This window comes from Polistes dominula, unplaced genomic scaffold (genome assembly GCF_049000335.1).
Source record: "Polistes dominula isolate Pdom_NZ unplaced genomic scaffold, Pdom_raw_medaka contig_31, whole genome shotgun sequence".
Lineage (NCBI taxonomy): Eukaryota > Metazoa > Arthropoda > Insecta > Hymenoptera > Vespidae > Polistes > Polistes dominula.
Window position 1 is genome coordinate 8,312,784 of NW_028300925.1, and position 24,284 is coordinate 8,337,067.

General features: G+C 35.6%; 5 protein-coding genes and 1 long non-coding RNA gene across 14 annotated transcripts in view; 3 read left to right on the forward strand and 3 right to left on the reverse strand.

Annotated features, from left to right (window-relative positions):
* The window catches only part of ckn (CRK like proto-oncogene, adaptor protein), a 52,408-nt gene extending 46,597 nt beyond the window's left edge, over positions 1 to 5,811 (reverse strand). The window contains exon 1 of one of the 2 annotated variants that reach the window (XM_015333931.2): positions 5,384 to 5,811. Coding sequence is in view for 1 of the 2 variants with exons in the window: in XM_015333927.2 (XP_015189413.1) it covers positions 1,372 to 1,387 (16 nt within the window). In the remaining variant the exon portion in view is untranslated. Of the gene's footprint in view, positions 1 to 1,371; positions 1,508 to 5,383 lie in introns of those variants that run through there. The other variant, XM_015333927.2, reaches the window with a different exon arrangement.
* Positions 5,812 to 5,897: 86 nt separating this feature from the next.
* Positions 5,898 to 7,364, forward strand: LOC107073339 (uncharacterized). The gene is made up of 2 exons (XR_001476716.2): positions 5,898 to 6,038; positions 6,610 to 7,364. It is a non-coding gene; the product is annotated as an uncharacterized LOC107073339 (long non-coding RNA).
* On the reverse strand, positions 6,988 to 10,832 carry Sirt7 (sirtuin 7). The gene is made up of 4 exons (XM_015335019.2): positions 10,680 to 10,832; positions 10,436 to 10,533; positions 9,930 to 10,145; positions 6,988 to 9,839 (listed from the first exon to the last, which is right to left on the reverse strand). The coding sequence occupies exons 1-4, from the start codon at positions 10,776 to 10,778 to the stop codon at positions 8,627 to 8,629; spliced, it is 1,626 nt and encodes a 541-aa protein (XP_015190505.2). The 5' UTR covers positions 10,779 to 10,832; the 3' UTR covers positions 6,988 to 8,626.
* Positions 10,833 to 11,196: 364 nt separating this feature from the next.
* Positions 11,197 to 12,334, forward strand: LOC107073932 (histone-arginine methyltransferase METTL23). The gene is made up of 2 exons (XM_015334880.2): positions 11,197 to 11,506; positions 11,750 to 12,334. Exons 1-2 carry the CDS (start codon positions 11,342 to 11,344, stop codon positions 12,332 to 12,334), a joined length of 750 nt encoding a protein of 249 aa, XP_015190366.1. The 5' UTR covers positions 11,197 to 11,341.
* A 317-nt stretch (positions 12,335 to 12,651) lies between these two features.
* On the forward strand, positions 12,652 to 13,451 carry LOC107073933 (acyl-CoA-binding domain-containing protein 6). Its single transcript, XM_015334883.2, has one exon. It carries the CDS (start codon positions 12,652 to 12,654, stop codon positions 13,360 to 13,362), a length of 711 nt encoding a protein of 236 aa, XP_015190369.1. The 3' UTR covers positions 13,363 to 13,451.
* Positions 13,452 to 13,503: 52 nt separating this feature from the next.
* LOC107073934 (rho GTPase-activating protein 44) lies at positions 13,504 to 20,599 on the reverse strand. Of its 8 annotated transcripts, XM_015334888.2 has the most exons (11): positions 19,863 to 20,598; positions 19,190 to 19,597; positions 18,504 to 18,657; positions 17,932 to 18,217; positions 17,617 to 17,841; positions 17,215 to 17,512; positions 16,892 to 17,131; positions 15,996 to 16,825; positions 15,733 to 15,908; positions 15,399 to 15,446; positions 13,504 to 15,314 (listed from the first exon to the last, which is right to left on the reverse strand). In XM_015334888.2, the coding sequence occupies exons 2-11, from the start codon at positions 19,240 to 19,242 to the stop codon at positions 15,021 to 15,023; spliced, it is 2,604 nt and encodes an 867-aa protein (XP_015190374.1). In that variant the 5' UTR covers positions 19,243 to 19,597; positions 19,863 to 20,598; the 3' UTR covers positions 13,504 to 15,020. The 8 variants fall into 8 exon arrangements, 7 of the variants coding, with proteins under 7 accessions (XP_015190374.1, XP_015190373.1, XP_015190372.1 ...); XM_015334887.2 differs by having other exon boundaries at positions 13,504 to 15,446; positions 19,958 to 20,599; XM_015334886.2 differs by having other exon boundaries at positions 13,504 to 15,446; positions 19,871 to 20,599.
* Between the last annotated feature and the right edge of the window lie 3,685 nt (positions 20,600 to 24,284).

Sequence of the window (24,284 nt, forward strand, 5' to 3'; positions counted from 1 at the left end):
ATTTGCATTCGGAAGTACTGACGCGTATATAATATTTCTTTTTTTTATTTTCATGAGAGAATGAGAGAGTAAAATAAGAATGGAAAGAAGAAATAACACACCTCTCTCCGGTTAAAAAGCGTACGCGAGTTGTTTCCTTGATTACTACTATGGAAAAACAAACAATGATAAATAATACTAATAATGGAAAAATAAAGAAGACAAAAATATAAGAAACTAAATAACGGAGTTTAAACTGTAAAAAAAAAATAAAAAATAAGAAAGAAGAGGAGAAGAAGGAGGAGAAACACCTGTGATTGAGAACCTCTGTAGTGGAAATCGACGAGTCGTTGATATTCAAAAGAGCTTTTTTATTTTTTTTTTAAACAACAAGCCAGTAAGAAAGAAGAACATTTTAGTTCGCAATCGCGCTTGAATTTCTCAGCCTTGAAAGGAGTCACGTACCACCAACTCGTAGAATCGTATTCTCGTGACGTTGATGCGGGTAAACGAAAAAAAGGATACTCGAAATCAAAAAAAGAAAAAGAAAGGAACAAAAACAAAAAAAACACCTGGATCGATGCAACAACCCCCGAAAAAAAAAGAACAAAATTATTACAGAAGGCTCAACAATTTTTTCAAAAGTTTCAAGAATCTAACAGAAAAACAAGGATCAAAATACTTCTAATAAAACATAAAGAATCAAAAAGTTGAATAATGTGTAACATAAAAGAAAAAAAAATGTTAAAGCAAATATTGCGCGATTTAAAGAATGTAACAAAACAAAACATAAATAAACATTACGTGTCGATATAATTGAAACAATTAGTTATCGCATATCCGGGTGACTCCTGAAGCAACAGAATAATAATCAGCAATAAAATAGTACCGACGTTTATGAAAGTCGAAGGACGAGTGACAGTTCCGAGTTTTAGCTCGAGCGCGTTTTTTGCTTAACCTGTATATACCTATATACATATATATATATACATATATATATATATATTTTCTCTCTTACAACCATCGTCTCGCGACGGTATCCTTCGCAAGTACACGCTCGAACTAGAAAGCTGATTTCACCGGCCGTCTTCTCTAAATGCCGTTCCCCTCTCCTTTTTCCTCGACACAACTATTTTACTATGTTTTAAAATATATAAGGATTCCTATATTATTTCCCCCCCCAAAAGGTAAGTTATTTAAGATCCTAACGAATATAATTGTTTTTAATCATAGTAAAAGAAAAAATCCTTTAATCGAGATTTAAAAAAGGACGAATATATTTTAAATAAAAATGTGATTAAATAATATATAAGAAGATTCTTTCTCTTCTTATTATCTGCAAAGCAAGAGGATCGTTGGTTTAATCCACGTAGTGAAATTGAATCGGCTTACCACTGATACGTCTCATGACGGCTTCACCACGACACCACGGCTCGTATCCTAGAACAACCGTTGTCTCCTCCGTCCTCTCCACCTCCTCCACCTCCGTCACTGTTGTCGTCGTCGTCGTCGTCGTTGTCGTACTCGTCGTTATCGTAGTTGCCGTCGTTGTCTTCTTCGTACACGTTCTTCCGCAAATTGACTTTGTAACAGTGCCGATGATGATGATGATGATGATGATGCTGCTGATAATGATGATGATGATAATGATGATAATAGGGTCTACGATAGCACTCCTGTTGTCGCTGGTGTTGTTGTTGATGCCAATGATAATGACGAGGATGATACTCGTCCAACTGGCGGTGTACTTCCGCGCGAATTTCTTCCTTCTTTACTAACACGACCATACCAAAGTTATAGGAAATAATATTTTTCCCCAACTACGATCACCGATCATCGGTATCCGATATTATTATTATTATACGTTTACGTGTCGTCGTAGTCTCTTCGCGGCAGCTAAAGCCCCGCGCCATTGCTACGCGTCAACGAAAGAGATGAAAGATACGAGGGACAAATTGAACGCGCGGTGTGGATTGCAAATATCCTTCAACCAACGAGGATTATCCTTCTCTTCTTCTTTTTCTTTTTGTTTTCTATTCTTTTTATATTTTGTAACTCTCTTTTAGTTCTATGATAGGAATTATATATATGCACCGGCGAAAGAGCACACTGGTCACATCACGACGACTCGAGGACGCCGCCGCCGCCGAGTGTCCTCGCGAAGGACGTCGCTCGAGACGCGTCGTCGTCACCACCAACCACACACACACCGACGACTCGCGAACCTTCCTCCTCCCTACCCTCTTCTTCGTTGCACGCGCGCGCGCGAGCGCCCGCGAGCATCCACGATTCTTCTTTTTCTTAGTCTTCCTGTATCACCTCGCGTTTCCGTTATTGTGTCTTTCCTTTCTTCTTTTTTTTATGTTGATTCTTTGTTCTTTTTTTGATCTATTTATCTATCCTTTTTCTCGCCCTTTCTCTCCAACCCTTTACTCTCTCGTATGTCACACTTCACCTCGATCACGTCGAAATATCTTTATCGATTCCGTGAATAATAAAGAAATCGTGATTATCGGTGAAAAAAACAATAATGACATGGACAAACTAAGAAAACGAAGAAGGCATACCTGCGGTTAACGACCGCTACTATATACACTATTATTATTATTACTATATTACTATTACTACTACTCCTCCATCACCGTCACCTTCGTCACCGTACTTTCAACCCAAACACGTACTCCCTTACTCAATTCGGTTTCGCGTCTGCTTGTTCGGTTCCGCGGCGCGCTACGGACGCGGAAGAAACTCCTCTTCGTTCACGAACACGAACGACGAACGCAGACGCGAAGCCGCCGACTGCGGCTACCGTAGACCGAACTTCGAGCTACCAATCACGGCCGCTTAGTACGCTCCGGTCTACTGCAACGATCGCTGCGCCCTCTTCGTCAACCGCGCGCTAATTCAAATTCTTTTTTCGTTCCTTCGAGTATCCTTACGTATCAAAAATCGCTGTTTTTCTTTAGGAATTTGATCTTACATCGATTATGATAATTATTGATCATTGATATGTTATTTAAACGATACGATACATTGTCTAGTTTTGTTCTTATATTTTCGTTTTGAATATAATAACCAAAGGTACGTTTTGAAACTATGTAATCTACGAGTGCGTGCACTGTACTGAACCAACAATGGAGTGTCCCTCAAGGATTTGTACGTCCGAGATACGAAAAGTAAATAGAACAGATTAGATAAGATTGTACAAAATCAAAAAAAAAAATATACGGATTCTCTGTTCTTCTTTTTGTCTTTCAGATTTATATATATATATATATATATTTGTTGCTCTAAATATTTCAACGCGATAACGCGTTTATAATTCCTCACAATTATACGCCCTTTTTCTCGGAGATAATATAACGCCTCATTGATCTCTCCTCGTATATATTTTTACTACAGAGTTTCCTTTTAACATTTTTCGAGAAAGAAAAGGAAGAGGAGGCTGCAATATCCGATGACTCCACGTGCGACTACCTACGCCTGTATCGAGAATACGTAATGAGAAAACCGTTCGATGACTTTAAGATGGTGATACACGTGATACACGTTTGTTGTATCGTTAAGAATTATAATCTTGAATCACGAACGAACAAAGGACATGTCGTATTGCTAAAACTACAACTTGCAGATCTCCTCCTCATTCTCCTCTTCCACTATATGTACTCATTGTCAGTTTTAACTCGTTTCTATTAAGGGAAAATGAAACTTGTTAAGGGATACGATTGAACGAAAGAATAGAAAAATCGACGATTACTTTCGTCGAGCGTTTGTTGTATTTATATCAATCGATGTTAACGAAGTCGAATTACTTCAATAAGTAAAACGGAGAGTTAGTGTTAACGTATATACTCCGAGAGCAATCATTTCAGAACAAGCTTTGAAAATAAATAACGATCTAATGTAAGACATGCATACGTAGAAAACGGGTATCGGTAAAATATAAAATGTAAACGTTTCGAAAGATTCGTATGGCATCTGTATTTTTCCCAAGCGTTTTAAAAATAGTGTATTCACCCTGCTGTTCGTTTTCAAGTGTACAAGATAAGCTTCATTAATCTAACCTACTGACATGTAACGGCGACTGCTTGCTAACGCGTATCTTCTTTTTATCCGACCTTTTCATATGTACGTACGACATACATAGTATCGAACGAGAAATTTTAACGAACAGAGAGACGTACCACGCGGTAATTTATGCGAGTTAAAAGGAGTGCTCTTGAACGCGCAGAGGTTAACATAAACTCGTACGCGTTTCTCGCTCAACTTAGTAGGGGCCAAACAATACAACTAATTATCATCAATTATACCAAAGAGAAAGAATAAAAGAAATATAGAGAAAAAGAAAGAAAGTTAAAATATAAAAAAGAATAAAGCAACGACATAACGACATTTGAACGAGAATTAAAATTATCTATAATTACTTTACCAATCGAAAACAAACTTGTTACAAATTTAAATAAGTAACCAGTTCTATAATAGTTCGAGAATATTTATCGCAATACGACAACACATCTAAAATTCAAAATAAAATCTTTTCAAAATTAAAATCAAAAAATTAATAAAATTCCTATTTTTTCGATAAGACAAAATTCTTTGAGTAAGAACAGAACAATGAGAAGAAAATATAGGAAGAAGATGAGGGTACAAAGTACCGGTGCTATATACATTCTCGTAAAATATCTTAGTATCATAATATCGACATCCTCGATATTCCTTCTGCTATTCCAAATACTTTGTTCGTGAAATCCGGAATCCGGATCGCGTTGCAATAGAAAAACGCGCCGAAATTCCTGGTAAATCGTTGGACCCTTCCGAACCTTTTCATATTCTCTCATTTCTCCCTCTTCCTACCCTCCTTCCTTACGACGATAAATCGTATATATATATACTATGCGAATAAAGAAGACTGGGAAGAAGAAATCAAAAAACTAAACAGCCGTTGGAGAGATAGAAAAAAAGATCAGCTGCTATTAGGATCGGCAGCATCAGTACAACATCGGCAATCCTGTTTCGTAGCTCTCGACTTGTCGAACCCAAAGTAAAGGTTCGCGTTAGAATGTCGTGTCTGTGGCGTTGAGTTCGCGTACTAGAGAGGTAGGGTGACGTTGCGGATGATCACCATGGAAACGAAATGTGGACCTTCCCTCGAACCTATCTTTCCTACTCTTATCCCTCTCTCTCTCTTTCTATTTCACTGTGCGTCGCTCAATCCGCACCCCTCGCACACAAAGGACACCCATCGTCTCGAACAACCCTGCGTCGTCCTCTTTACTTTTCTATCTTTCATTTCCTCTCTCTTTCTCTCTCAGTCTTTCATACACACACACATACACATACACAAATTATAGCAAGTAGAAAGGAAAGCGTTACTACACTAGACACAAGCTTTGCGTTCACTTACCGGTACGATCCTCGCTGCTTCACGTCGACGTTCTTCCTCCTTTTTAGCAGAGTCCTTCCTCCTCCGAGTTTCCTCGTTCTTTTCTCTTCTTTCTCCTCCTCCTTCTCCACCTGGTCCCTATCCAACTTAGTTTCTTCTTCTTCTTCCTTTTCTTCTTCCTCGGGGTCGCAGCCAACGCTGCTCCCGCCGTTTTCGTCTCAAACTTCGTCTTCGTCGTCGTCGTCGTCGTCTTCGTCTTTGTTATTATCGTCGTGATCAATGTCAACGTTGAAGTGGTCGTCGTCGTCTTCGTCTTCGTCAGGGTCGTCGTCGGGGTCGTCGTCGTCGTCGTCGTCGTTACCACCGCTAACACTGTCGGTTGTATCCACGTTTAAAGCCAGATTTGCAGCGTGCGACTACATCCCGTGCGGGGGCGCCGCTCCTTAATAAACCTTATATCTACCTTGCATACACGACTTACTTACTTGCTTACTTACGTATTACTTTTCCTTTATTTTCTATCTCTGTAATTACCTTTACGCATTACTCATTCCTTTACCTTCTTTTAAAGAGAGTTTATCATTTTAGAAAAAAAATCCACGCCTTTTAATGTGACAATAACGACGATATTAGTTTCTCGCGCAAGATTCGTCGAGGGCATAGGCACGATAAAAAGGTGAGAGGGAGAAAAGATATATGTTAACGTGTATGCATGTATTTATATGCACCCGTATATGTACTTATGTATATATGTACTTGCGTGTGCCCAACTACTTTCTCTCTCTCATTTTTGTATCGACCTCCTATCCTCTCTCTTTCTCTCTCTATCTTACATAGCTATTGACGAGATTGCATGCATTTATCCGTCCTTCCTATTTGCTCTTTCTCTCTTCCCCTCGACCTTCCTGGTATATTTTCTTCTTCTTCTTTACTCAGTGCCGGAGTAACGATTTTAAAGTTCCTAGGTCCCTCACACACACTCCTGACGCGAGGGATTTTCAAAGTTCCAATATGGCTACCCTTTTATCAATCCTTCTTTCCTTCATATATTTTTTTATTACGTACATACCTATATATAATGCGTAAAAGTAATGTATGAAAGAAAAAACATATGGAAAAATAATAATCTTAATTATCTCGTATACCTATAGATAAGTCAGAATTTGACTGTGGAACGAAATCATTTTCAGTTACATCAAAAACGTTCCATTTGTAACTGTCTATTAATTTTTCTCCCTCTTCTGCAGGGACCACTCCTCTTTTCGATAACTCTCCGTATTACGTAAATCGATTGTTCTGATGGCATACCGGCCACTATGAGGACGACGACGACGAGGACATGCGGGCCACCATCCCACATTGTCTTGTTGCACAGAGAGAGAGGTCTTCCAAAAACGCATAATCTATCTCTCTTTCATTTTACTTCAAGATCGATCCGAATTTAAGAAAAACGATAGCAGAATCCTAAACTTCTGCTATTATAATGCTTATCATTAGAAGTTTTATCTAACGCTAACGCGTTAGACGAACTCGCACGCGATTAATCTCCTATTTAAATATTCTTATATTTTTAATGTATATATGTATCATTAATTTTGAACGATAATTGTACACATAAGAAGACATAAATGTTATCATATATGTATTAAAATATACACAAAATGTACAACATAAATCGCATCTCAGCCGTCACGCAATATGATCAAGCGAGCTCAGCGGTAAAAAAATAGGATTTTGACGAATTAAAATGTTTCTTTTTTTTTTTTTTAATTCTAATGCGGAACTCTCTTGATATATATGTATGTATGTATGTATATATGTATGTATATATGCTCCGTTTTTCTACAACAAAGTACAAAGATAGGAAATGGCTTATCGCACCACAGAGTATGATGATCTTATTATTGCGCAATACATATTGTTCACAAATATCGGAAAGCGTTAAATAAGAAATAAATTAAATTTATTGAAGAGAAAAGAAAAAGGAATAATAAAAAACAAACAAACAGGGTGTATTTTTACAATTTATACGTTACTTTTTCGATTTACTATTCCAATTCCTCCTTCCTTCCCCGATGGTACCTTTATATATAAATTACGTAAATATACTAATAATATACTTCGTATATCGACGGAACTCTATACTGATGCAATATGTGCTTTCATAAAAAAAAAAATTTTTGTTTAAATGCACGATGACATCGAGGAACGATTAAAAGATGATTTCTTTCAATGTGAAGAAAAAAATTTTGATAAAATTATCGAAATGTTCATCGAGATGGATGACGAGATAAATACTGATCTTTATACAATGTAAAATACATAACGATTATTCTCTTATAAATAACAATAAAAATAATAATAATAATAATAATAATAATAATAATAATAATAATAATAATAATAATAATAATAATAATAATAATAATAATAATAATAATAATAATAATAATTTAAATTACATACTTTTTGTTATTTATATAAAGTAGATGTATAAAATTAATCAAAAATAATAATATCATGTTATCCATCCTCCAACGTAAAATCGCTTGTATATTGAAATTAGTCCGAAAAGTTTAACCCTTTTTCTCTCTTTTTTTTATCAAAAGAGTAAATTAATTATGTTTTCGAAATTCTTTTGATTTTCGTTCAAAGAAGTCATTTTGGTTTCTCTTATTTGAATTGTTGTCAAATATTCTTTGTGGAGTACGAGAAAAATAATGATAAAAAAAAATGCATCGTAGACTAGTTCAAAATAATTCTTATCATTTCAATATATATATATATATATATGTATGTATAACGTTTAAGACATAATGAATTTACAGAAACATTAAACAAATTTCAGATTGATTGAACCAAAATTTGTTATTAAAAAACAGCAATTAATGCGACAAATCAAATGTGTAACTAATATCAATAATAAAATAATTTCTTTCTCGATTTTCAATCATCTATAGATGACTACGTTATCTTATTAATAAGAACATGTAAAGCAATTTCACTGAAATTGCTTCTATCTATTATTTTAAAACTGACTGATAATCTCGACAAATCTATTCATGCACTGAACATTCGAACGGAATCTCGCTACATTGAAAAATGTTCTGTGTAAGTTTAATATTTGTTGTTACGATATGAAGACTTTAAATACTTAAGTACGCTATTATAATATTCATCATTTAATTAGCGTACAGTAATAATAATAATAATAATAATAATAAAAAGGGGAACCATTACGTGCCGTTCTGTTTCGAGTGGATGCTACCGCTTCTTTTTCATACCTTTACGATACCCTTTGCCAAACCATCCAGGATTTTTAGCAGATGCTAATGGAGCATCAGCAACTAACTGTTCCGTTTCTTGTATGTGTTCATTTTCCGTTTCTTGTATGTGTTCATTTTCCGTTTCTTGTATGTGTTCATTTTCAGTTTCTAATAACACGGGATCGTCTCCGTCGCGCTGATAGTAGAGGCAAGTAAGGGAACCTTCATGTTCCATACAAAATGAACAAGCTGGTTTAGGTTTTGGTATTTCTGTTGAATTAGCATTGGGTATTTGCATGAATGGATAATAAAACAATGGAGTTAACTGAGGATACATGTACATAGGTGGGAAAGGTAATCCCATAGATAAAAATGGCAATGCAGTAAAGAAAGGTGCTGAGTAGGCAGTTATAGAATCAGTTACGCTTATAGGAGAAATACAGTCTTCTGTTTCTTTAGTTTCTGGTACGGCATCCTCAATAGGTTGCTCGGTACTTTGGCGCGGAGATTTTTTTACTGCCGCTACGGTTGGCTCCTCCAAGCACGGTTGAGTCGTAGTTGGCAATTCACTGTTCTGCAGTCTTATAGCGTGAAAAAATATCGGGTCTTTTGCACGATTATATTTTGGAATATCCAATCCTAAATGGGTCATGACTTTTTTCATAACTTCATCACACTTTCCATTGATTTTCAATACAGCGTTTTCGTCTTTAGGAGTCCATTGTAAATTTACAATATATAATGAAGGACGTTTGTGTACTGGCCTATCCATTTGCCATAGCCATGGATATTTTTTCAAAACTTTAAGACTAGAACCCAAACATAATATCACGTCAGCTTGCTTGGCAGCTCGAGAAGCACCGTTCCAATTAATCGGCCATGGTAAATTTCCTCTCTCGCCAAAATGGACTATCGAATCTTGTAAAGTGGAATTACACTTGTGACATAATCTACCCGTACCATGCGAATATCTAGCTGTCTTTTCAGTAACATCAAAAATCCTCCAATATTCTCTAGACGGTTTACAAGTTCTACAAACTTCGACATACATGTTTCCATGAACTTCAGATAAAAGAGTGCGTGGTATACCACTACGCAAATGAAGTCCGTCACAATTTTGTGATACAATGTGTTTTAATACTCGTGCTTTGTACAAAGCATATAAAGCCATATGTGTTACCGTTGGTTCAGCCTGACTCAAGTCATGATTCCTATAAACGATCAATCAATATAATTATTAAAATATGATTATTATTGTTACAAAATATATTATTCAATATATTATTATAAAATAACTTTACCCAATATCCTTTCCCTGTTGCATCCTAGTCCACACGCCATTGGTTCCTCTGTAATCAGGAATAGATGCTGCCGTACTAATACCTGCACCGGTATAAACAGCAAGAGAAGTTGCTCTGCTAATAGCGGCAGCCAACCTAATACATTTTTCTTCCAAAATCTCTGGTACATCTTCAATTTCTTCCAATCTTGCTTTAACCCTATCCCTTTTTTCTTGTCTAGAAAATTAGTTAGAAAGTTGTCATTAAAAAATGATGTAAAATTAAAAAATAAACATATCCATGTTACAAATTGTCATATACATTATTTTTATAATATACATTTCCTTTCGTCATTTATATTATATTTAAATATAAATTCTTAATGTATAATATCAAAGAAATGCTAAAAATACAAAGGAAATAAACAAATAATTTCGCCATAAGGTTCGCTCTAATTAGAATGAAATATTGAATAATAGCATAATTAGATATATCAAAGCAATCGAGATTTTACAAAATGGCCATACCTTAAATTAACCTCCTTCACTACATCACTACAAGAGACGAGTATATCCACCTCCTCCGGTGTTCTGTCAATTTCAGGTTTTTGCAGTATCGCAGCCACCTAAAATTGACGCCTGTCATTCTTTGCAGTGATTTGTTTACAACACTTCAATTTGAAAGGAACAGCCGGGCGAATGAATAATATTCGAAAAAGAATTTCAAGAAATAATACGATATATGATACACGATAAAAGGTAGAAAATGTACCTTTTTGTATGTTGCTACTCGTTCATCCTTTGCTTTAATAGACTTAATTACAGCGGAACGTCTTCTCGACGAGAATTTCTCGTTACTCGTCTCCTCCATCTTTAATCAAAAGGTGCGTAACAGTGCCGTATCAAAGTGTCCTGCTCTAGATCACTAAAATCATTAATTGATTTGAAAAAAATTAATTACATTTCTATCAAAATAGTATTTATATTTTTATCGTAATAAAATAAATAAAAATATTACCGATAAAATTCGACTTAAGTTGTTGTTTACTTCTTAAAATAAACTACTTATAATAAAAATCTGATTAATTGCATTTTAATGGATATGTAATTATGAAATATTTATTATATTTATATCGATTAATAAAAAATGTTTAATAAAATGTATTATAAATTATAAAAATATCGAAAAAATCTATAAGAATTAAGGGAATAAATAAAAAATAAACATAAATGAAGGGTAAAATTTGAATTTCCTGCTCGTGTGGTTTTAGTCATAGTTGTTTTACAATCTAAAACAACTCTCGACAAGAGAGAAACTATATTTATCGTATTAAGTTAATATTTGTGCATCGGATTAAAAATTGGATGTACAACGATCAGACGATAATTATGTTAAAAATAAAATCTAATTAATTCGAATTTAGTTTGTTAGTAATGCCAGGTTTAGAAGGAAGTATTTCGCTCGATACGAGTCCACCCACGCACGGCCTAATGTCCGATGGAGTCGCTTCTGAACAAGTAAAAAAATTTCTCTTCCGTTCGCGAAAAATACACGATAGCATACAGAAAGACGAAAGTTTAGAAATTTGTATACCAGAGGTAAGAAATTCATTAACAATGTGAATTTCTATTAATGTTATCTTGGATAATATTGATAAATATCATTTTCGCTACCGGTATTACGTATTTTGTTTGGTTAGGATTAAACGTCGATGACCTTATATAAGTATTTTTTATAAATAATTTAAATAGTATCTAAAATAATGAATGAAATGTATCATTCTAACGTGTTTGTTAATCTGTTAAAATTTAATAATTACCTATCGTTGTATTTCATTTCAGGTACTTCAAGCAAATTATAATTATTACACTTGGCCATCTGCGCCAGTACTTGCTTGGTTTTTGTGGGAGCATAGAGAAGAGCTCATAGGGAAAAGAGTTTTAGAATTAGGTTCGGGTACTGCTCTTCCTGGTATTTTAGCCAGCAAATGTGGAGCTATTGTAACTTTGAGTGATTCTGCCAATTTACCAAGAAGTTTACAACATATTAAAAGGAGCTGCGAGTTAAATGGAATTTTATCAAAAGTTAGAATAGTTGGAATAACTTGGGGTTTATTTCTTTCTAATTTATTTACCATTGGTCCGTTAGATTTAATTCTTGGATCTGACTGTTTCTACGAACCAACATTATTTGAAGATATAATTGTAACCGTAGCTTATCTCTTGGAAAAGAATCCACATGCTAAATTTTTATGTACTTATCAAGAGCGTAGTGCAGATTGGTCTATAGAACATTTATTAACTAAGTGGGGCCTTACTTGTAATCAAATATCCCTTTCTACTCTTGCTTCGGATTCTGGCATTAACATAGACGATTTGATGCAAAATCATACTATTCACTTGCTGGATATACAAAAAGCGACTTGAGTTATTTTTTAATATCATGGGAAATATACGTAAAGTATACAAAATATTTGTTCATAAGTTGCCATGGACCGTGGGTAAACAAGAACTTAAATCTTACTTTGATAAATATGGGTATATTCATGAAGCGAAAGTAATTTTTGACAATAAAACAGGTTTTAGTAAGGGATTTGGCATTATTGAATTAATTGATAAATCAGTATTTGATAAAATATTACAGCAACCTGATCATTATATAGACAATTACAATATAAAAGTAAGAGAACACAAAAAATGATTGAAAGAAATTAAACAAGTCAATAATTACATATCTATTGATCATGGCTGAAAATAATGATTTCGATGTAACAAATACAGAAAAAAAATTTGACAAAGCTGCAAAATATGTACAAACCATTGCATCAGAACTAGATTCTGAACAACTACTTAATTTATATAGTTTATATAAACAAGCTACTATTGGCCCATGCAATATTCCCAAACCGAATTGGTACCAAATGCAAGCGAAACAAAAATGGGTAGCATGGAACAGTCTTGGTGAAATGGATCAGGAAACTGCAATGAATAATTATGTATGTGCATTGGCCAAAATAAATCCTTCTTGGGAAACAGATGCAGTAACAGAATCCCGTGCATGGATTACTGTTAGTAGATTACCTAATACAGAAAAAGAATTACTTGATACGGATAAAACTTTTCTTGATTGGATAAAAGAAGGTAATCAAGAAAAAGTACGAGAAATTTTACTTAAAAATTCTACCTTAACAAATGTATTGGATAAAGATGGTTTGTTACCGATACACTGGGCAGCAGATCGTGGACATGTTGCAATTATTGAATATTTGATACAGCATGGTGCCAATATTAATTCTCGAGATATTGATGGGCAAACACCTTTACATTATGCAGCATCTTGCGGACATGTAGATGTGGTTGAATATCTAATTTCTATGGGGGCTGAATCTGTAGAAGATAATGATGGTATGAAACCAAAAGATGTTGCTGATGAAAAAGTGCTAGCTATTCTTTAATTAAATGACTATGTGTATAATTAAATTGTACTGTAGTAATAATGATTATATTCTTTAACTATTCCAATAAATTTAACGTGTTAATAATATTTTGGTTACCTTTATATTGTTTAGCAATTTATTATTATTATTATACTCTGATTATTTTGATAAGGAAACATTTTATTTATATACAAATAAATCCTTTAATAGTCCATTACATTCACAGCCTAAGCACTCCTTAGGTAAATGCATGATTTGTCATTTGCGTTATTTTCATAACAATATTATAATAAAATTAAATTACATTTAAAAAAAAATAAGAAAGAAAACTGATTACATATAATTTTTGAAATTTAAAAATACACTTTTACAGAATATAAGGATTCAAATACGTCTGTGAAGGAATACAAGATCAGCTGCCATTCGCATCTTAAAATGCATTGAATACCATTTAATTGTAAAAGCAATATTTTCATTCGTCATAGAAAAAATATTACATATACTCTCAAGGTTATTTGAAATAGTTAATTACTAATTGCACGATATTACATTGGAATAATACTTAGAAGAAAAAAAACATTGTATAAGAATTGAACTTTTTACAATAATTATAACGTAATCTTTCTAGTAATTTAAATAATATAAAAACATGTTATAATTTATAACAAATAATACTCGTCTCATTGTCAAATGTACATTATCACATCTGCTAAATAATTATAAACTGTATATAATATAATGCAGCATAACGTAACATAGACATTTTTTCTTTTTAATTAAAAGAGCATATATATAAACATACGTACTATTTCCAATTGCACTTAATTGTTTTATAAATTTCTCAAACTAAAGCTAATAGTGATTTAACATATTTTTGAAAGAATATATATTGTATATGTATACATGTTTTGTGCACAGATATTAAATTTTGTTATAAAACAACAAAAGTAATATTTGCTAGTTTATAATACTCTTGAAAAAAGAAACTAAACATTTTCACACATTATTTGAAAAATAGAATATTATACAATGTCAACCATCCATTGTTTTGTAATCGTTCCATGATAACGATTAAAAAATGCAAATAAGTTAAGGTACAAGATATTATTTTATATATGCATAATTCAAGTATAACTAACATGTACTTTTAGAGTACACGTGTATACTTAAAACAGGGTCATTTAACTATACATATCACTCAAAGGCTCAATTCCAATAGAAATATTCACACGTTAGTCAAAGTTCCTTTTTATGTGGACGTATCATTTTCACAATATTATATATTAAAAATGATAATCTTATCAAATAGCTAAATGCACATTGCATTTTGTGCGCTTTAAGGGACGCGCATTTAAAAGGAAATCGAATTTTAATTTCTTTTTTCTTTTATATTTATGCTAATTTTCAGCTTATATATTTGATCTCTTAACAAAATGTATAAAATTTGATAAGCCATAAAAAAATATTTGTTAAGATATGCAAATCAGGTATAATATTGTTTAAAGAGTTATGCGTTACATAAATATTTCATTCAAAATTCATAAAAATTGTTTTTCTAATCGCACAGTATTATAGCATTATGCTAACACACCTCTCATCATTACATGCAAAATAATCGATGATGCATTAATTGTTTTATCGATAATTACAAGAACTATCGTTTTAGATAGAACTTTTTAAAGATTAGTACTCTCTTGTTCGGATTTAGGCCGAGTTGAAGGAGGTGGAGGTGGTGGTGGTTGTGGCCTAGGAGGCCTTTGATGAAATCTTGGAGATGCTGGAACAGGTTGTTGTGGTGACTTAAGCACAACTACAGTTTCTGTTTGTGTTTGAACGTCAATAATGTTGCCTTCAGATTTAGTCCTTGCATGTGCCTTAGCCTGGTCTGGGACATCTGGTCTTGCAGGTTTCTCTGGTCGTTCACCGTACAAAGACATAGACGAAGGTCGACTACCCACACTAGGACTTCTCTGCAAGTTCGAAGCTGTGTTGCCATTGTTCTCTCCTGGATTGCACAACACATTGCCATTTCCACGCACTTGTATTATACTGACCTGTTGCTTATCCACAGAGTACACGTGTGCCCTTTCCAAAGTAAGGGGCTGTAGATTTATTAAAATTATATTTTAATATGCAAGATAAAATGTAACATGTTATCAAAATAATACTTATAACTAATCTATACTTAGATTCATTGTTAATTGTTAAAAACTGAAAAAAATATTATTTATATACGGCTTACACATTCCTATTTCACAATATCCAGGTTGCAATACTTGCTTTGAATTCGTATAATAAATACATTATTACAGAAATACATTAGGGCTTAATTTGTCCATCAAATTAACTACTCTATTTTTTTCTTATTAAATATAAATAAATACTTACTCCTGATTCAGTGTCTAAATTTTCATTACTCTGACGCGGTTGTTGTCTTATGAGACTTGACGGACGAACCAAACCAGCAGGTCGTTCAGGAATTGCTGGCTTACTAGCTCTGTCTCCTACATTTAAATTCGTTACATTGCTGCTATCAGACTTTTTACGTAATTCAACTGTATCATCTATAAGAATTTTAACAATTAAATGACAATATTTAGTTATAAAAAGAAAAAATAAAGAAAAATATTAATTTTATTAAATAATTAGACCTGCAGTATGCGTTATGTTTGTAATATTTCTAGGTGCAGCAACTGGTCTTCTCCTTTCTAACGTAGACGGAGCAGGTTTTTCTATTGGTAATGGCTTAGGTCTTAGTGAAGAAACATCCAAATTGTCAACGTCTACAGATGACTTGATTTGAACGTTTTCTGCATTATTTATTGTTTTATCAAGAGAAACAGGAACATTTCTTTTTTCAGACTTGTGTAACTCTGCATTTAATGTATCTAGTTTATATTTTTCTGTATCAACACTACTCTTAACCAATTCAAACTGCGAAGTATTCATTTCGGAAACATTTTCACTGTTATCCGAAGCTTGAATATCTACCTGAGCTTGTATTCCTTCGAATCCTATATGTTTTATTTCGATTTCTGGATTTTTTTCAATTTTTTCTACATTAGTTTCATGTCTTGTCAGTAATTCTGTATTAACTTCATGCTTTTGTGCTTTATATGTGGCTCGATTAAGCGTAGCTGACATTAAAGGTCTGGGTGGCTTATCTGGTGCCGGAGGTGGTTTATCATCACACTTTTTATCATTTTTATCAGGTGTTGTACCACTCGGTGGTGTTGGCGCTGGCTTATTTTTTCTACGAGCGGCAGGCTTTGGACTACCTTGGGGTGGACTTTCACCGTGGTCACTCAGACTACTGTTAGAAACACAGCGACGCATACCAATCACTTGAGGTTCCAAACCATTGACTATTCCAATTTCTAAATCACGATCAAAATCTATTTCACCTGGGAAGAACCAATCTGCATATGTAATCAATTGATCCACAATAAGACTAGAAATACTTGTAGTACTCATATTCATTCTGAAATAATACAATATATATTTTATATATATATATAATATAATATAATTAAAAAAAGTGACTTACACTATTGTATTTATATCTTCTTGTGGGCTCCAAATTAAATTAGGACCAATAACGATCGCTATGTTTTGTGGTGACATTTTATTGATGTCTTGGTTTTTGCTCAAAACTGCTAAAAATTTAATTAGGAACCGCAAGTTTTCTAAGTTTGCAGATGGAAGCTTGTGCAGTACTTCCCAAAGCGCACGTAATCTAGATTCATTTTGTGTTATTTTTGCAGCAGCCATCCATTCAGAATACAACCTTTAAAAAAAAGTAATAAAATAACAATGATAATAAAAATACATTATAAATAGAACGGTTTATATTAGGAAAATCATACATACTTAAATGTTAATAGAGGTTCTGGAAGTTCACGTAAATATGACTTTAATGCACCAGCGATAACATGAGGATCTTTGTATTCTAAAACTGTGGATAAAGTCAAACAGCATGCATCTAAACTCAATTTAATTCTGCGAGATTTGGATGCAGCACCAGCTACTCTAAATAAACCCTCTTCTTCCATACCTAAACGCAATAATGCGGATACGCACAATTGTATAGGTAATGCTATTTTTCTGTTTGTTACTCTAAGATGTTCTTCAAGAGGATAACCATAAACAGGTTTCATTTCGTTATTATCTATGAAATAAATACACATTTTAATATAATCCAAAAATTATAAAATCAGAATCAAATATATCAGTATATATATAGTACCAAAAATATATAAACTATATACTAACTGATATAAGTTTCTAATCCAGGAATAAGATCTTCAAGACAGTGTAAAACACTTGCGTGATATGCTCTCTGTAATTTGACATATTGTATGATGGTCTGTGCTAGTTCTGTTTCTCTTGACATCAATTGAAACATTTCTGCAGCTAATTGATCCCTGCATTGTTCAACTTTAGATTCAGCCTCTTCTAAATCTTCTCTTAAACTATCTGCTTTTGTTGCACCGGTTCCTACATTCATAAATATGTAATATTACTTTTACATGATTTACTATTTTATTGAAATTATCATATGAATTACTGAAATGATTTATTCGTTACCAGCATTATGCTTGCTAGCTTGTTGATAGCGTGTTCTCGCACTGTCCATATCCAAAATTAAGCGTGCCAAATTTCTCTTATGTTTCAATATATTTGGAATGTCAGTATCTAAGATATGTTGTAATGGTGCTGCAACATATTGTTCAACTTTTGCTTCGTGTTCGACAGTCTCATTAGCTAATGACATTTGTGTCTTTCCACATTCTAAAAGAGTAAAACCCATAAGGCCATCTTCTGTAGCATTTTCTAACATTGTTTGTCCAAGTATGTATTCCGGACATTTTCTCTATAATAAATATACATATTATTGTAGTCGATCTTACTATAATTATTCTTAATATTATTATAAATAAGAAATAAATTTTATGTGCTTACTTTTATGAATAAACAAAGAAATATAGACAAACCGATATAAATATAGACAAACAGATCATAATAGAATTATACTTGACAATATTAAATATGTATAAACGTTTTACTATTATAAATACATTAATAAAATAACGCATATAATCTAGTACTAATAGCATTTAGATAATTTTGTTTCTTTAAATAAGTTTATTAAAATTTACCAAACGTTTTTCCTTAAATGCAGGTTCCTGTGCAATCGCTTGATTTGGTGGATTACCAAGTCTTTTACTTAAACCCGTAAGAGCTGCTCTAATTTGCTCTACATGTTTATCCGCAGCTTGTAAATCATCTGTCAAAACTTCTGTTTTGCCAGCTCTATTTAAAATAAGACAAATTAATCAAATAAATAAATGTGAAAGTTAATAATGTAAAAGATTGATACAAGTATGATTTGAAGTGAAAATGTTAGTCAATCTAAAGAGAAGAAGCTTTTACAAGAATAACTCTACTTTTTGGATATCTATCCTGACTCATGGTTTATTTTAGTGCATGCTTTTCAATCTTCCTTTTTTAGACTGTCAATAACCTTTAAACGTGCAATATCAATAACACAATAGAAAACATATTATCGATATTTGTTATAAAGTTAGCAAAAAAAACTAAAAAGTTCAGTTTATAATGATTGAACAAATATCGTATTACATACTATCTTCATTTTAAACATTTTTTTGTCAAGAAAAAAAGGAAAGTAGATAAAATTTGATAAGTTACCAAAGGAAAAAAAAACTAAATTGACTTTTTCAATTTCAAGGTAAATCAATCCAAAGATAGAAAAAGATAGAGAAACATTCAGACCTGCTTTTTTAACTTTAAAATATAAAAAACATGAAAAGGAATAACTATTTACCTGGAAAAAGTTTGATCGGCGAGCTGTTTAACCCTGAAAAATTGTTTCTTCATGGTCGTTGATTTTTAGGTTAAAAAAATCCTAGGTGAAATCGTGTCGAAAAATAACCTTCCGTTTAAAAACTAATGTAACTGTCTAAATAAAGTGTTCACTTTGTAATAACCAAGGACAATGTTTTAGAATTTAGTTTGTCTCACGTACGTTCATCACTTATTTGATTATTTTCCGATAGGCTATAGGATAATGTTTGAAGAGAAGGGAAAAGGAAGGGACGATCCTTCGTATCGTAGCAAGGGCGACCGTCCGTCATAATGTTTCGACTATGATCTCACACTCCGTACGAAAGGCGCACAACACAATTTTCATCGGTCTATTCTTATGCACCATCAAAGCGATAACCTCGCTAAGCTACGAATCAACGAATTATAATTTAGACAAATTCTATCACAATAAAATTACACTTGACGATGAACACTTTTCTTATATTTTTAAATGTAAACTATGTTAAAAATATATACGAATAGAAATTCGATCAAATTTGTTACAAGTTAAACGAACAACGGCTACCAGAGTTACACTTTGATGATAAATGATTTCTTATATTTAAATGCGAAAAATATACATATATATATATATATATATATATATGTATATATGTACAAACGCAACTCACACTCTTACACTATAAATGACTAATAATAAATTTGTTTAGAGCACGACGAATGACGAGTACAAGCCGCATTGTTACTCTTTCTCACTCTAACTAACTTATCTTGTCGACGACGACAAACGACTATCGACGATGACAACGACACAGTGACGGCGAAGACGACGGAGACAACGAACGCAAGTAATCGACTGAACATTGCCGCACCCTGTGTACCTCTTCACGATTGCCACCAATTGACATTAATGTGTCTTGAATGTATGCTCCTTCCCCCCTTACACTTATTTCTTTTTTAAATATAACTTCAGACTCTTCAAAGCACGGAGCCTAGCCTAGATACCAGGAGGGCGATCGACATAGGAAAATATCTAGTAAACGCGACTGGAAAAGAAGGAAAGATCATTATCGGAAATACGTCGCTAGGTCTCCTTATGTTCGCTAATGTCAGGTTTTAACGTCATATTTTTCATTGACAATTGTTTACAATAGTGCATCATAACAATTGTATTAATGTTTTTTAATTTATAAAAAGTAACATTTATTTAAAAATGGTAAATAAATGTATTATTCATGAGTGTACAAGTGAACGAGTCAAGGATCGTAATAAGAATGCTAAATTAAATCAGAGAAATACGTCTTTATTCACTGTACCACAGGTAATATAACCTTAATTGATAATTATTAATCACTAATATAATAAAATGCAATGATGCAAATGTTAAAAAGTCTAGTCCTGTAAAAAGTGCAATTTACGATAATAAATTACAATTTACTTTTAATTGGACTTTTTCAATTTAGTTATCCATCCTTTAATCAACTGCGACTAGGTAAAATGAAATTGAATAGATTTACATAACAAGTTGACGATAATATCTTGAGAATAATTGTAAAATAAAAAAATTTTTCTTATTGCTATTTTTAACGTTAATTATAAGATTTGGTTAATTTATTTTGACTAACGCGTGAGTACGATTGTTACATTCTTGCGACAATAGTTTTAAAAACCTGACATTAGCCACACTAACGCGCTCTAGTGGCAAAAGATCTGTCCCCTCATTTTCGAACATTTGTAATACATTGCGATCGTCCTCCTGTTATTTAGGCTCCGTGCTTCAAAGAATCGAGATTACAAAATGGCGGAAAATTTGATTTTTCAATACTTTCTTAAGAATTATAATTTATTATTTTCATATTATTTCTATTAAATATTTTACTATTATTTATGTATATATATATATATATATATATATATATGTGTGTGTGTGGTATTTAATAAATTGTTTAAAATTAATTATGTATAGTAATTTATTTATAAGAAATTCTTAAAAATTCATTGTAAGTTTAGAAGTAAATATGGGAACAGTATGAGGGTTTTTATATAGCCACGATACTGTAAATAAGTCAATCTATATATAAAAATGAACTTTTTTAAAGAATTTAAATATTTTATTGTTTATACCTAGAGATAAACGTTATGAGAATAAAGCAAATATTATAAGAAAAATAAAAATAATACAAGAGATGTTATTATAGACGAAGAAGAGAATAAGTGATAATAAATAAAACGTTTCCGGCAATTTAACTAAATCAAAGCTGTCTACCTATAAAGAGATTTTAGGAATTTCCTTCCCTGAGGTTACTCGGCGCGTTAGGGTGCGTTTGCACTGACGCAAGGAATGGGCCAATGAACTCCGTGTGGAGGAAAGAAATTTCTGTTTATTTCTTTGATCCCGTAGGACGATATTTTATTTGTCGGCGTGGTGTGCCACGTGGTCACGTACAGAGAATAAGTTTGTACACGAGAGCGCGATGAGAAGAATGCGACCGGACGGTGCGATGGACGAAGCAGAAGTGAAGTGTTTCTTCCTGCGTGTGTACCGCTACGGCGATCCAGGCATCCGGAAGTGGGGAGAGCAACGGTCGCAGTGGTCACTCTTCCGCTCTGGCCAGCCAAAAGGACGTGGTCAGGCCAATCGGATGTCCCTGTGGAACCGCGATACGAGGTGCTTGCGTAAGTTAGTGCTGTCGGCCGAGATATGTCAGCACGTTTCCTGCGCGCGCTGCTACAGCTGCGCGCTGTTGGCCGAGAGGTGTCAGCACTGCGCTGGTGCGAGACGCCACAGCCACTCCCCCTCTGGACCGGCTGCCGGAGGCAGGCGGAAGGTACTTCTGCGGAGGATGTTGGGCCGATGCTTCTGTCTGGGCGCTCCGCTGTTAGGCATGAAGGTGCTTGGTTTGGCGGAGGGCGGTGGCGAGACGATGAGAGGTCTGGACGCCGGAGGTGGGTCGTCAGTCACTGGCCGAGTTTCAGGTGCTGGCAGTGGTGAGGACGATGAAGTTGACGACGGCGGCGGCGGTGCCGAAGGCTGCGTCGTTGTGAGAGCCGGTGCAAGGTCCAGATCCTCTGGAGTCTGGGCGGACGTCGACCGCTCCAGAGCAGGCGAATGAGTGGGTGCGTCTGACGGGTGGTCGTCCGAGGTGTCCAGGTATGCTGGTTTCAAGGCGTCTGTGGACACGGCTTTTTCAGCGCCGTTCACTAGGATGACATATACTTTGTCATTGATGCGGCGGATGACTTGGTGTGGTCCTGTGTACGGAGGTTCGAGCGGTTTCCTGACCGTGTCGACTCGCAGGAAAACGTGCGAGCATGTTCGGAGGTCCCTAAAGAAGAACGGGTGGTGGCGCGAGTGGTCCGTTGCTGGTGTGGCACTTAGTGTCTTCATTAGTTCCCGTAGCTGGCCGACGAAGGAGGTCGGGTCGACGGGTGAACTGCTGGGCGTGAAGAAACTGCCGGGAATGCGAAGCGTTGTGCCGTAGACCAACTCTGCCGGCGAGGCTTGCAGGTCCTCCTTGTACGCGTTCCGTAGGCCGAGTAGCACAAGAGGAAGTGCGTCGGGCCAAGGAGCTCGAGCGCACATTAGTGCTGCCTTGAGTGTTCGGTGGAACCTCTCTACCATGCCGTTGGCCTGAGGGTGATGAGGTGTGGTGCGGATCCTGGTGGCCCCCGAGGCCTGAGCGAGTGCGGCGAAGAGTGCTGATTCGAACTGGGTACCCTGGTCCGAGGTGATGGTGAGCGGACATCCCTTGTCCGCAATCCACGCTGATGTGAAGGCCCTGGCGATGGTTTCCGCCCGGATGTCCTTGAGAGGAACAGCCACTGGCCATCTGGTGAATCGGTCGATGATGGTAAGGCAGTACCGGTATTCTCCTACCTGGGGCAGCGTAATAAGGTCGACGTGCACGTGCTCGAAGCGACTTTCCGTGATCTTGAAACGGGAAAGCTCTGCGCGGTTGTGTCGCGCGACCTTGGAGCGTTGGCACGGTAGGCAGGCGCGTGCCCATGCGGTGATGTCCTTACGTAGACCGGGCCAGATGAACTGTCTCGATACCTCTCGTACCGTTGCGCGAACACCCGGGTGAGCCAGACTATGAATGGCTTCGAAGGCGGCTGTGCGGAGCGAGCGGGGTAGGTATGGCCGTACTCGCCCGTCGTGTATGTCGCAGGTCACCTCGAATCCTTCGATGTTGAGTCGCTGAAGGTTGAGTGAGGTGCGTGCTGCGAGCGCTGGGAGCTCGTCGTCCTTGTCCTGTGCTGCGGCGATGGCCTCTGGGCTAAGTGCCGAAGGTAGGCTGATGGTGGCGCAATACGTTGGAGGTCGGCGTAGCAGCCGGTGCCGTATTCTGGCGTTCGGTGTCGCGCTGGGAAGCCTCGGCGCGTGTGATAGGCATCTTTCTCTCTTTTATTTCCTTTAGAAGGCGAAGAAGTGCCGGTAGTAAAGGAGAACGTGGTACTCACGCGAAGATAGATGGCGCCGGAGAGCACGTGGCGTTGATGTGCACGTGGTGATGCAGAACATGTGGTGTTGCCGAGCACGTGGTGCTGAGAATCCAGTGGTGTGGAGAGCACGTGGTGCTGAGAATCCAGTGGTGTGGAGAGCACGTGGTGCTGAGAAGATGGTCCTCGGGATCACGTCGGGGTCACCAATTTAGGAATTTCCTTCCCTGAGGTTACTCGGCGCGTTAGGGTGCGTTTGCACTGACGCAAGGAATGGGCCAATGAACTCCGTGTGGAGGAAAGAAATTTCTGTTTATTTCTTTGATCCCGTAGGACGATATTTTATTTGTCGGCGTGGTGTGCCACGTGGTCACGTACAGAGAATAAGTTTGTACACGAGAGCGCGATGAGAAGAATGCGACCGGACGGTGCGATGGACGAAGCAGAAGCAGTGCTGTCAGATCGTGGGTAAATCTTACCCTCTCCCTGTGCCACTGGGATTGCACACAATGAAAGTTTTCCATGTCCGTGTGTTTGGGATGTCGAGGAAAGCCGAGTGTAAACGAAGTTGGCGGTTGGCCACGAAGTGGCACATTATGAAAGCGACTCGTGTCCATGTGTTCGGACGACACGAGTCGCTTTCATAGTGTGTC

What these genes read in the sequence shown, in the direction of transcription:
- LOC107073933 (XM_015334883.2), top strand. Translation starts at nt 12,652, where the DNA reads ATGGCTGAAAATAATGATTTCGATGTAACAAATACAGAAAAAAAATTT.
- LOC107073932 (XM_015334880.2), top strand. Translation starts at nt 11,342, where the DNA reads ATGCCAGGTTTAGAAGGAAGTATTTCGCTCGATACGAGTCCACCCACG. An exon ending in TAGAAATTTGTATACCAGAG is followed by an intron (nt 11,507 to 11,749) that starts GTAAGAAATTCA and finishes ATTTCATTTCAG; the next exon opens with GTACTTCAAGCAAATTATAA.
- Sirt7 (XM_015335019.2), bottom strand. Translation starts at nt 10,778, where the DNA reads ATGGAGGAGACGAGTAACGAGAAATTCTCGTCGAGAAGACGTTCCGCT. An exon ending in GTGAAGGAGGTTAATTTAAG is followed by an intron (nt 10,146 to 10,435) that starts GTATGGCCATTT and finishes CTAATTTTCTAG; the next exon opens with ACAAGAAAAAAGGGATAGGG. An exon ending in CAACAGGGAAAGGATATTGG is followed by an intron (nt 9,840 to 9,929) that starts GTAAAGTTATTT and finishes GATCGTTTATAG; the next exon opens with GAATCATGACTTGAGTCAGG.
- LOC107073934 (XM_015334887.2), bottom strand. Translation starts at nt 19,242, where the DNA reads ATGAAGAAACAATTTTTCAGGGTTAAACAGCTCGCCGATCAAACTTTT. An exon ending in AGCTAGCAAGCATAATGCTG is followed by an intron (nt 17,842 to 17,931) that starts GTAACGAATAAA and finishes TTATGAATGTAG; the next exon opens with GAACCGGTGCAACAAAAGCA. An exon ending in TGGATTAGAAACTTATATCA is followed by an intron (nt 17,513 to 17,616) that starts GTTAGTATATAG and finishes TTTATTTCATAG; the next exon opens with ATAATAACGAAATGAAACCT.